At 32.6% G+C, this 13,150-nt stretch overlaps 2 protein-coding genes across 3 annotated transcripts in view; one reads left to right on the top strand and one right to left on the bottom strand.

Moving 5' to 3' along the window:
• Window positions 1–2,867, top strand: part of LOC124362638 (erlin-1-like) — a 33,277-nt gene extending 30,410 nt beyond the window's left edge. Inside the window, exon 8 of the mRNA XM_046817315.1 lies at window positions 43–2,867. Coding sequence (XP_046673271.1) covers window positions 43–239 — 197 coding nt within the window. The 3' untranslated portion in view covers window positions 240–2,867. The remainder of the gene's footprint in view (window positions 1–42) is intronic.
• A 6,296-nt stretch (window positions 2,868–9,163) lies between these two features.
• LOC124362635 (serine-protein kinase ATM) overlaps window positions 9,164–13,150 on the bottom strand; it is a 132,802-nt gene continuing 128,815 nt past the window's right edge. For both annotated transcript variants that reach the window (XM_046817309.1, XM_046817310.1), the window contains exon 53: window positions 9,164–10,638. In XM_046817309.1, coding sequence (XP_046673265.1) covers window positions 10,284–10,638 — 355 coding nt within the window. In that variant the 3' untranslated portion in view covers window positions 9,164–10,283. The remainder of the gene's footprint in view (window positions 10,639–13,150) is intronic.

Genomic DNA, 13,150 nt, shown 5'->3' with positions numbered 1-13,150 from the left:
CATGTATGGAGTTTCACATTTTAATGGCAATATATTTTGCAGATGCTATGCACGTTGCAACACAGAGGAGTCGAGCAGATGCAGATTTCTACCAAATGAAGACTCAAGCAGAAGCAAACGCTCTGCTGCTCACCACACAGTATCTGGAACTGAAGCGATACGAGGCGATCGCGAACAATACTAAAATGTTCTTTGGGTCGGACATACCTAAGGTGTTCTGGCCTCAAAACTTGCCATAATTGCTCAAAGACTGTTACGTTGTGTGAATTGTTGTGTGTTACATGAAATAAGAAAATAGCTTTACGATTGTGATTGTTATAGCAACAAAACAAGAAGATTGTACAGTTTTGGAAAAAGCATTAACATAAACTTGTTGCAGTGACGTACCTCCTATTGTATGAACAATCTTTAAATTGCTTGGATGGCTAATTGAATTGTTATTAAAGTATTGTTGCTAGGACTGGTCTAAACACCAAGTGATTTAAGTGAAAAGTCCCTAGTCGTGTAATTAATTTTTACAAACTTTAGGTTTAATATAAAAAAAAATATTAGTATGAATGTTTACGTTAAGTAAGGCGTTGGGTGTAATACACAAGATTGCAAATTGAAACAATACAAGTTAGTCTCTCAGTTTGGACATTCTCCCAAAGATTTTTTGAGATGAAAGAATTATTTATTGCATGGCCCAAAAACACTACTATATTTCAAGATGAGTTAAAACTCAACACTTACTACTAAAACCTCTTATAAATAACTAAAACAAAGATTTTAATTTTTCTTCATGACAACCAATTATTTGAACAAAACCATTGGAACAGAACAAACTAATAGACTTAATGTGCAGATGTATGTCCAACCAGTTCATTATGGACTATTTTCTTTTGTTCACTGATTTTGCCTTTAGTTTAATCCAGTTGTAAAAGCTGTAACAAAGTTTTAATGCAGTGTTCCAACATGTTTACCTAGTTTTCAATAACTAAGATACAAGCTGAATATCTCAGTCAGCTAGAAGTCGTAATGGATTTAAAATTACACTAAACACAGTGAAAATATATTACATGTAACTTAAATTTAAGTATTTGGCCGAACATGTTCACTGATTGACATGTTCCTTGTTGAAGCCCAGCTCCAGTTCACTTGTTGAACTTTGTGTTCATGACCTTGGGCTCCTCCTGCAGGAGTTATCTGTTATCAGAAATGGGCATGTCTGCCTGGCTTGAAAATCAATTATTTTATTAAAAACTATATGGTTACTGTACCGAATCAATTTCTTGTTTAAGAGCCTTATATAAGTAAAAGTTTTCTAAGTTGTTGAAAATAAATAATTTATTACAAATTTTAAATACCTCTATGTTATTTTCTATTATACCAGTGCTATAATCTTCATTTAAAAGGTATTGTGCATAGCTGGATTATATAAGGATTGATTCAAAGGTAGGACTTTTTTAAAATTGAAAGACCTGTTTGGCCACATAATATTTGTAACATTTTAGTTAATATACACCAGATTTCTCTTATTTGTTTTTCTCCGTTTAGTGTTAGGCTTAAGTAAGTGCTCGTTTTTATTTGAAGTTCTAATGATAGGGGTAATATTAAACTGTTTAAACTCTGTTTTAAATAAATTATTTGGGTTGTAGTGTTTTTACAGTGTAATTTTATTACTTTTTCTATCCAGATGACTGCATTGATGAGACTAGTAAAACAGATTGTAAATTGAAGTCATACAATTTCAGGGGTAATAACTGAATGAGTATGTTAAACATTAACAAAACGTTACTCGTCGTGTGCGCTGACAGGCTTGTACACAAAAATAGAATGTGTGTCAACACCAACAAACATTCTACAATCCCTACTATGTTCTGTTTTAAAAGTGTAAAAATTGAATATGTTTAGAGAGTAAAATAGGCAAAAAATGTAATAAAATACATCACAAATATTTGTATAGTAGTGACAGCAATGATTGAGAGGGATGTGTCAGATTTGAGTGTGTTTTTTTATGTTTGTCCTCAACTTAACTTAATTTTATTGTTCTATTCAAGATTCACTTATAGAACAGTATTATTTTATGCTCAATTTGAATAAATATAAACAGTAAAAAGACATTAATGTGTTGCTTTTTTGTTATTTTTTATATTGATTGTTTTTGTAAAATCCTATTAAATTTGAATATTATTTACATTTCTCTATAACCATAAGTACCTTTTTGAGCTTATATTTTGAAAAAAATCGGCTTATTGTGGATGAAATTGTACTGAAATCCCATTGGCTCATTCATCAGCCAAGGTTTACCACTAACTCAAGTAATATACTATTGAATATGAAACTTCTTTCATATCATCTCTCTCCTTCTACTCTCAAACTAAATATTTGTAGGATAATGAGCAAATATATTTTAATGTATCTTATACTTCTATACACTGCATTAAAAGACCTTGATCTAAAGCTCAAACATTTTTAACGTGTTGTAATTAACACTAATATTGAAACAAAGCATTATTTCAATAATAAAATTACGTGTTCTGAAACTGGTGATTCCAGCATAAGGACCTTAATCAATGCGATAATGCTAACTTCAGGTTCAACAGCTATTAAGTACAATGCAAAGTAATAAAAGTTCGTAAAAGAAATTTCCATTTGGATTTAATGTTTTTTTTAATTTTGTTAAACAGGTTGTAAATGCTAAATTTGAATAAAATGTCAAGATGTTGTATTGTTGTGTAACAAAATTGCACAACACAGTGCACTTATTATTATTAATCATGAATTTAAGTTACAAAGCTTATTAGTTAGAGCTGGAGATCAAATATTTGCCTAAGTTGTAACAAATAAAAATCCTTTCTGACTTAATGGATTATGTATGATATTAACCTTTCCAGCGTTATTGACGCGGATCCGCGGAGGGCCACTACAAGCTCAAAACGTCATTGCCGTGGATCCGCGTTTTTGCATTCTTTATTTTCTTACTGCTATGTTAGTTGAATATTTTGCTGCTAGATGGTTCTAGTAGTCATGCGACATACAGACGGGTTGCCCCGCCTCGAATTCTGTTACAATGGGAGTGGCATTTGCTTCTAATTGGCCAAACACTGTCTAGCGGGCGTGGCCCCACGGTATTCACAAAGTCATTGACGGGAGCTCCCGTCAAGGCATCTAGCCAGTTAGTTAGTGGGAAGCGTCCGGTACACGCATATGTATTTTGGTTATCGCTAATTTTCTGTTGTGTCCTATTCTTTTTAAAGTAAATTATTCGTATTATATACAGCAGTTTCCAGTATTTATTTAGTGTTTTTTACCATTATTCATGTGAATGGTGAATCCAGACGATTCGGAATTTAAAGATTCGGTAATTTTGAGCAATTACTTGGTCAACCCCAAACTTTTTCATATTTTACTACGGTCATAAGGATGTTATCAGAAAGCAAGAAACATAATTCAAGCCCCGCAAGGCTGTCCTACAGGTTGCCGAGCGATAAGAAGGTTCAAAGTCCACGCGATAACAGTGGCTTGCGGGAGACTCGCGGAATGTCAGTTGTGACAGCCCGCCACCAAATAAACACTCTTTGTCTACTTTTGTATTTTTCTAATTTTATTGGTTTGTAATATAGTATATGTTTATCTATAAAACTGGGTTTCATTCCCATACTTACTGAATAAATAAAAAAATATTGGTGACAACTACACTGCTATTCTACAATATTATCAAAAGTTAAACATTAGCCTAGGAAATCCAAAAAGGGCTGAACAAATTTTATTCACCGTTAAATAACTCTATTTTGACATACAGAAACGAAAAAAAATTTAACTTTACACATTTGAAATTAAAAAAAATTGTAACTTTATCAAAGATCAGGTCTAATTTTTCATGACGCTTAAAGGGTTAAAAATAAGAAAATTTGTCTTATATTTAATACATTAAGTATGGACATAATCAAGTCATTTAATTCCTCAAGTAATATGATGGTTGTTTGGATTTGATTGATTCTATATGGTATGATTTTTTAAATACAGCTCAGAATAATTGTTTTTACTTTACTGCACTGTACTATAGTATCAAGAAACACATTTTCTACGGTACTGACCTAAAAAACTTATATTGTAAATTTAATTTTCATTAATTTTTGCACTTAAAAAAGTTTTCACACATAGTTAAATGGTAAATTTGAATATTCGTAATAAATTTCCATTACAATTTGACAGTGAAAAGTAAATGTCCAATAGTACAACTTTTTTCTAAAATACATGCAATGTTGATGTACATTGAAGTCTGCCATTATTTTAGTGATAATTACTTTTCATTCATTTTAAAAATTAAGTATGTCTTTCTGACATGTTTATTTTAAGAACAGGATTAGCATTTTTGTTGATATGCTGTAATACAGACTTTATCAGAAGTTATGTTTCTGTATTGTATAAGTTAAACAGAAATGGTGAACGATAGCATTATATTATAGAAATTATGATTCTGAAAAGAAATATTCATAGACAGTATTGTGAGTAAAACGTGCATTTCATTAAGAAATCAATAAGTTGTATACAACGGTGGGCAATGTTTAGATTACCCAAATGGGAAGACTGACTTATGCCATTGTAAGATCAGCCAAAGAAATATTTGAGAGCCATTTACTTCTGAACTTGTTACTTAAGAATGCATTCGGTTAACATGATTGTATTTTCTACACAGTAAGGAAATTTACAGTTTTTAGCAAGGATGTAAACTTGCTTAAATATGTTGATTTTGGATTGTTGTTAGCGTCAACAGTTTTTTAATACAGTACTTTTTATACATGATGATTTGTTGTTTTGAATTTAAATAAAAGAGAAATTAATTCATTTGTCATATGTTTTATTATCCTATTAATGCTATAAATGTGAAAATGTTTGATACTCAATCATATAAAAGCTAGTGGATAGATTTGGACAAAACTTGGTGTGTACATTACTTAGATATAAGAATAAAACGTTGGCATAATTTTATTCAGAAAACCACCCACAAATACTATTGAAAATAAGTTACAGAAAATTGTTCACTGTAAATATAGACAGTACTCCTGACAGCAGATCAAATCACGTGCTATGTTGTGTCTTAGTATTTTGTATTTGCATGAATAAATATCAGCTGTTGTAGTGTAATGTAAATAAGAATGACAAGTAGTATTATCTAATGTTTATTATAGGTGGCAGCAATGACAAATTCAAATTTATTTGTTTATTTTGGATTTTTACTTAACCCTTAGTGCGCCGCCTCTCCCGCGCGCCGTTGTTTGCTAGACCGCCAGACGTTTGAGCACCACACGGATCGAATACCGCCACGGCAAAATCACCCGTTTTTGCTTGGTCACATATTAAATTACATAACTTTCGTAAATTTTGAGCTAGCCTTTTAGTTTTGGTTTTGTTTTTGAGGGGAAGAGATGTACTTTCAGTTGATGTAATAAATTACAGTTTTATTTTTTTTTACATTTGTTTAGTAGTATGTATGCCTGTCGTAGTTAAAAAAAAAACAAAAACTTAAGTTTGAGGTCCAAAAACACACTGAATAAGTAACTTGGGCTCAAATAACGTTTTTAACCTAAAAGTACGTAATGTTTTGAGCATATACTAAAAGTTACAAATATATTCCACAGAAATTGCATAAAATAATGTAATTTAGGTAAAATTTCAAAAATTCCGCTGTAGGGTGAAGATACACTTGTTACTATAGAAACAAGTAAATATCAATATTTTATAGTTGAAATGAAGCAGAGCAATACAATTCAAAGTTGATATAAATATATTTAAATATATATTATGTTTAAACTATAAGGACAAAGGCGTAATTCACAGAGCCACTATAGTGGCCCGCGGCGCTCAAGGTACCGCATACGGCGAGCCACTATAGTGGCTCACGGCGGTCAAAGGGTGAATGTGTGAACACGTGAAAAAAAATGTGAATGTGTAGACATGGAGTATAAAAGAACAAATGTCAATGTTAAAAGTTTATGACAAGATTTGATTTCAGTGCACTCTTGCATTGTAGTACTCTCCTTAGATCACTGGAAATAGGATGTTCTGGTTTCCTGTTTTAATCTGTGTTGTCAATTTCAAAATATATAATACGATATTGATCCTATCAACAACTTATTCATACTACAAAAAAACACAGTAACAAAAGCAAAATCCGAACAACTACCAGTGGGCAGAGGAGTGTCACAGAGATCTGTCCTCGGACTAGTCTTGTATTTAACCTTCACCCAATATCATTCAGTAACACTGTGAAATTGTGATGTTTGCTAGTGATACAGGTCCTTATTATAACAAACAAAAACAAGGAACGACTATATAAACCACTTGCAAAGAAACCTGGGTAGAAGCAAATATCTGAGCAGCACCGCGAAAGAGGTGCCCCCCTCTGTCGGGGGGTTATGGCAAGCAGTGGTGGGGAGTGCGACCAGCATCTTCTTGTCTTTGTTTATCAGCTGTGTGGATCATGTCTCGCTCACGTCGTCTCACTGCATCTACTTACCTATTCTATTTATATATTATATTTTTGTATGTAGGCCTATACAAGGCTATGTAGGCTCATAGACGAGGCAAAGAATCGACTGAGATTTGTTACGCCCCGGCAGTAAGTAAGTAAGTAAGGCCTATACAAGTGTTGCAGTCCAAGCATAAAATATTAATTTAACTGACTAATGTAGCCATGGGCGTATCCAGGGTGCTAGCATTTTTTGAGGTTAGTAGCGCAGTGGCAGTGGCAAGTAGAAATGTGTCGTTTGGTCTCGACCCGTTCAATTTGAACGAGTCATCAGGTGAACGAGTGATCCGGATCAGAGTTTTTCAAAAAACCCGTTTACCTCGAACGTTTCGTTTACTTTTTCCTGACAACTGAATAAATTTGATTTTTTTTCTAATCAGACATAAGTTATTATTTTTAAGAATCTTTAATACCTTTAATATTAGAATTAAGTTCATTTTAAGACCCTTATCCAGAAAAAATAGCTTATCATCATATGGAACTAAATAAAACTATAGATTCTATGTGTTAGGTTACACTAGGTGAACACAATCGTTCAAAGATTCCTTTCGTTCACTGCTAACCGATTAAGAATATAACCGTAATCGTATAACTTGAAGGAAGTAGTAGGGAGCCTGGGTATTATGAAAAGTGGTGGGAACTTAATCGGTTAGATGACTAAAATATGTAGTTATTTATAAAAATAAATTATTTTCTAACGAGCAATGTTTCTGTTTGATTTTTATAAATTTATTTAAATAATTTATAAGGGAATAACCTCACTTATGATAAATCAAAGGCATATCAATAAACCAAGTCCAATGTTCATAAGTATCAACATTCAAAACATTTACTAATGAATCCAACAACTTAAAATTACATTTTTAATAGATATATTTACATTTACTAGATTTCTGAAACAGTACATTTATTGTTATATATCTATGCATTCACTGTACAATATGATGTTTCTTCTTCTATTCGTTCAATTTTTTTGCGAGCGGATCCTTTCGATCAGTTGGCCATTCCATTCAGTCACTCATTCATTCATATTATTCGGTCAACACGATAACTGGTAACGCTCTAGTGTGAAGGTTTAGTGACTCTGTACTAACCGGGTCAACTGAGTGAATCGCAGCAGTGAAAGATACTGACTGAGCCGGATCATTCAGATGATCCAATAGAGCGTGGAGTGGGGGATACTGTGAGAGGCAGCATCACATCGTGGAGGGGTATTTACCCCACCCTGCCTGAACTCAAATCAGCCAGAGTCTTTTTGAAAGCGGTATACCTATTGTTGACTCCTTTGTTGCTTTCAACGTTGTTAAACAGTACTCCCACCTCAATGATTTGAAAGGATAATAAGATTTCAAACATTTGGTATCGTTAAATGTTACAAAAAAGTACAACACTACATTTCAAGGATTGAAATCTACCCTCTTCTTCAAGTGAAAAATCCCCAAAAGCATTTTGTAAGGTTTTGATAAAAGAAGAACAATGGAAACTAGAGCTTTCTATCTTAACCCAGAACAAAATGGCAGCCCAGGCCAATCTTGCGGCCCTTAAATTTACAGATTTTCTTCAAAGCTGGTATTTGAATGCTCTAAGTTTTTTTCCTAACATATTTTAGCTGGTTTCCTGGACATGCTGATTTTAAGGGCAATGAACTCGCTGACGAATTGGTGAGAAATGGCTTGAAGAAGCAATTTCTTGGACTGCTTGTGATATAGCAAGTAAATTGCCTACCAAGCTATTTCAAAATTAGAGATAAGTGCTGTCATCAGTAGCAGAGTTTCTCTGGGAAATCATTTGGCAAGAGGCTCATTGGCTGATGAAACTAAGCAAAGGTCTTCTGATACAGGTCATTTCCCTTATTATTGGATAAGGTCAATTCAGGAACCATTTGTACGCTACAGGAGACAAAATGACGTATGGGGCGAATAGTTCTCTCTGAGCCGTGCTGCCAAGCAGACCTCCCTCAGCTGTATAGCCATGCAGTCCTATCTGTACTATGTTAATAACGACTCATATCCCTAGTGGGATACACGTCTACCATTAATGTGAAGTGCGGCTGTATGACATCGGCATCAAAATACTTGCAGGGTCTTGAGTTATACATTTTATCATTTAATTTATCATTAATTTAATATTTTGTTTATTAATTCAAGATATTTTGTAATGTTTTTACTCCTATATTATTACAAAAGAATTCAAATAAATTTGCAGGTGAAAATATCAGACTGAAATTTATTTTTCCTGAATAACAGAACTCGATAAACAAAGTTAGCTAATTGAACTGTATTTTAAATGAAATCTCACATTCAAAATTTATATTGGATTTACAAATAGAACTTGATACATTGAATAAAGAAATTTAGTGAAATTTAATCTTCAACAATTTATTTTTTGAGAGCTGGGATTGACTGAAATGTAAAAGAGTTACCTAAAAGGGGCAGAGGCTGAATGGACTCATTTTAATATCGAATCCAACGCAGGTACTATAAGTCCTTTATAGCCCCCTTTTAATCTAAGCTAATCTATTTTGATTTAAACTTAACAGGTCCTCCTTAAGTGCCACCCAAAATGCTGCTAACACTTCAATTTAATGGTTCTGTTTGATTTATAGAACAAAATCAGGACTATACAAGAAGGAAAAAACTAAGAAAAGTATAACATTTTAATCAATATTTATTAAGAACAGATATCAATAGCAAAATATTACAATCTATTTACAAACAATACAAAAGTAAACATTTTTTATTAATATATATTATTATCTTATTTTCACTAACAAATGTTTTAGTTTGAGTAAAATTATAAATAAATTATGTGTGAAGGTTAAGTGTTTTTGTTCCTAAATAATTAAACTAGTATTATTGTTATAACTTGTGGTGGTTTCATGCTACCAATTTCTCCAAAGTATCAAGAACAAGAAGATGGTCTTTGTTCAAATGTAATTCGCTATTAAATACAATACAATAAGATATTCTAAATCATCACATTTGAAGCGAATCGTAAGTAATGTCATGACCTTAGAAATGTACAATTGCAATATTAGATACACTGAGTCACAGATACAGGACAAATATTCACAGCCTTTGGTGAAAATAAGTTCCACAAATTAATATAAAAAAGTGTCACTTTAGATAAAAATAAGGAGAAGACGTTATTAAGGATGTTGGTTAAAATTAAATAATTTGTAATGACACTTTCTTGTGCAAAATGTAACTATCTATAGGATTATGGAACATTTTTGTGTAAAAAATATTTTGGTTACTAAAATCAATAGTTAATATAAGATTTGTATAAGATTTATTGAAAGTTAGTAAAGAATATTAATAATCGTATCACAGGTACATAAAATATTTTTGATGCTCTTCTTAAGTATGTATGAGTAATTGATTATTCTTGTAAAAATGAATTTTAGTACCATGTTTTAAAAGTAAACCCATTTTAAAGTGTAATAATAACAAGTTTAATGTATTAAACCTTACCAATAAAATTAAGGATACAGTAAAAAATAACATAACATAGTTTCTAACTGTAGCAGTTACAATTAATACATAATACATACACATAAATAGAAGATCTTTTAAAATCAGGCTCCAGTTTAGAAATGTTTTCAAGGCACGTTTTAAAAACTCAATTGTATACTTAAAGTAACATAGCTTAAAATAATGTTTGTAACTAATTTCAATATTACATTAATCTGATCAAATGTAACGTACGTGTACATGTCAGTTACTCAATAGGAACTTTAACACTTCAAAAAGTGATGAATGGGGGCTATTTAAACATGTGCCTGCCAGCCATGGAACAGCCGGCTCAGGTTGGCAGGGTTTGTGGCCTCTTGGATCAGCTTGGACACTTGGCCCTCGACACTGGTATTGCTGCCTTCCTCGATACCTTGGAGTTTCTGCTTCAGCCTCAGCAGAGCTCTCTCCGCCAGCTTGTTCACCTGACCCTCAGAGGCTTGTGAGGGCTGTGACTGAAGTGACCTTGCAGTGGCAGAATTTGACTGTTTGGCCATAGCCTTGGCCGGAGTCATGGTCCAGACGTACAGAGGATCATACAGCAGCACCTCGAGGATAGTGACGATGGTGGACTGGCATTCCCTCAACACCACCACCGTCTTCTCACAGCTCCTGTACAGGCCAACTCTTTATCATATAATTATTTGCTAATAGTATTGTTTTTAAACATTAAAATAAACAAACATTTTCTAAACATAAACATTCAATACTTATCACAAAAATTGTTCTTTCGAAATACACTCCTGGACAAAAGTTTCACAACATACTCAAAACTTGCTCTTATTAAGGTACTGGTAAAGATTTACATAAAAGAAATGATTTGAACAGACACAGATAAAGATAATGTAATGAACAAATGTATGTTATCTTCTTTCTTTATCTTTTCTTACCTTACCTACTGTTTAAACTTTAAACTCTGTCCCTCTCCTAATTTTTAACTAACACAATTTCTTATATATTATTATCTCCACAATGTTGGTTTATATTTGTAATTAATTTAAAAGGAAACTGAAATGCTTGTTAAACATTTATTATATTGTAGACACAAATTCGGCAATAGGCCATCTTTAGAGTATAATGTAATAACCAATTTAAACTGTAAATGGAAAATGGCTTAATACTGAATCACATATATATAATATATATTATTTATAATAAATGTTTATACAGGTTTGAATTTTCTTTTTTTATTAATAGTTTCTCAATATTCTGGTTAGCTTTGAGTGATAGAGTACTTAACCTATATTAGAATAGTTGATTTCATTATCATGACAGAATATTATACAGATAAAGAATACAATGGATGTGCATAGTCATCTTACTATTGCTGAGTAAAGTACAGGTGCTAGGACTTCTGGAGCGCACCTTTCCACAGTAGAAAGACAGAACTGATGATTGTTTTCTAGTGAACACTTCACAGGAGACCAGCTACCACTACTGAGCTACAAGGTTTGATCAAGCAGGTACGTAATGCAACTATTCCTAGGCGTAACGCCAGTAAAAACCTCAGAAAAGTGGATTTGAAGAATAGAAGGCCTGCTACAGGTCCTCTTCTCACTGCATGTAATCGACTTACATTTGCCCCCAATCATGTCAACTGGCTTGAGAATGGCTGAAAAAACATTCTACTCAAACGAGACTTGAGTAAGTCTATCTTTACCAGATGAACAAGAGGTTTATAAAGAAGCTGTGGTGAAATATGTGTTCAAGTCTGCGCTTCTCCCCCAGAGTGCCTTTTATAGGGACTCAGTTATATTCTGGTGTGGTATACAATATGACGCTAACACATAATCATACTTCCTAGACCAGCACTGCTACCTCGAACAAGTGTAAAAGATATACTAGAAGAAAATATAGTTCAGTTGGCTCCTTTTTTTAGCACTAATTTCAAATGCATGTACGATAGTGCTTAACAACATAGAGCAGCACTTGTACGAAGTTATCTTAGGGACGTCAGAATAAGCTCAATGGATTAGCCAACTAAGAACACCAACCTCGTCCCTATTGGGCATATCTGGAATAGTGTGAAATCAGAGAAATATCCTCCAACTACAACACTTAGAATAGGGGTGGAAGACACCTGAAGAAAAGGCTCCAGGAAGTAATCCGCACATGGGGTAGACACACCAGATACTAAAAAGACTGTTAGCTACTAGAGATAAACATAGCGATGAATTTTAATTTGGTTTAAAACTAATAGTTATATCAGCTCTTTTTTTACCCTTTTCTATTAAAATATACTTTTGAACAAAATTATAACTCTTATTAATTTCCTAGTATAATCTGAAGATTAAATAAACAAGACAAGGTTTGTATCTGATTTTTAGCTATTACATTTTCTAAATAAATGAAAACATAATTGTTACAAAGTTTTTGTCCAGGAGTGCACATTGTTTAAAGTGAGTAATACCACAGCATTCTTAAATTTTTACAGTTTTTGTTACATTACTCACAAACTGAGGTTTAAAAGGTATTAACCTTTTAATAATCCGTAGTGTAATGTATTACCCACACTCAAAGTAAACAAAACATTCCAGAAATATTTTTCTAAAAATTGTATTTTAAAAATAAAGTGACATTGAGCCACTGAAGTTTAATTTATTATAGCGTTCACAAATTCAAATTATTACCACTTACAAAATGGTATGATTCGCCAATTTTTATCAATTGGCTTAAAGTTTTGTATTATTACAATTAAAAAACATTCTTACTGTATCATAAATTAAATGTAAACTGCATAGACTCAAATCAAATGAAAGTTGAAGAATTTAAAAGTCATGACAGAGGATGTTTCTTCTGTCTCTTTGCTTTTCTCTCAAGATCAAAAGACACCACATGCTAAAACATTGTCAAATTGTCCAAGAACTGTACTCTGGGTGTTGACATACCATACATGGTGATCAGTGTTGGTGATTTCAGTGTCAGTTTTGATTTATGATTAGGTGCTAAATATGTAATTGGGATAGCTTTTAAGTGGGTAACTACAGTTTAATAGACACCATAACTCGGCACAAGTATCAGGTTTTCAATTATTTTTTATCAGTAAAGAAAGTATTAGAGATAAAAATACTTACAGTTTTGGCATGGTCAAAGCACATTTTTAAGCATAGTTTTAATTGGAGTT

The sequence above is a fragment of the Homalodisca vitripennis genome, chromosome 5 (assembly GCF_021130785.1).
Source record: "Homalodisca vitripennis isolate AUS2020 chromosome 5, UT_GWSS_2.1, whole genome shotgun sequence".
In the NCBI taxonomy this organism is placed as follows: Eukaryota; Metazoa; Arthropoda; class Insecta; order Hemiptera; family Cicadellidae; genus Homalodisca; species Homalodisca vitripennis.
The sequence above is the reverse complement of the archived record's forward strand: the minus strand, read 5'-3'. Positions and strand labels throughout refer to the sequence as shown.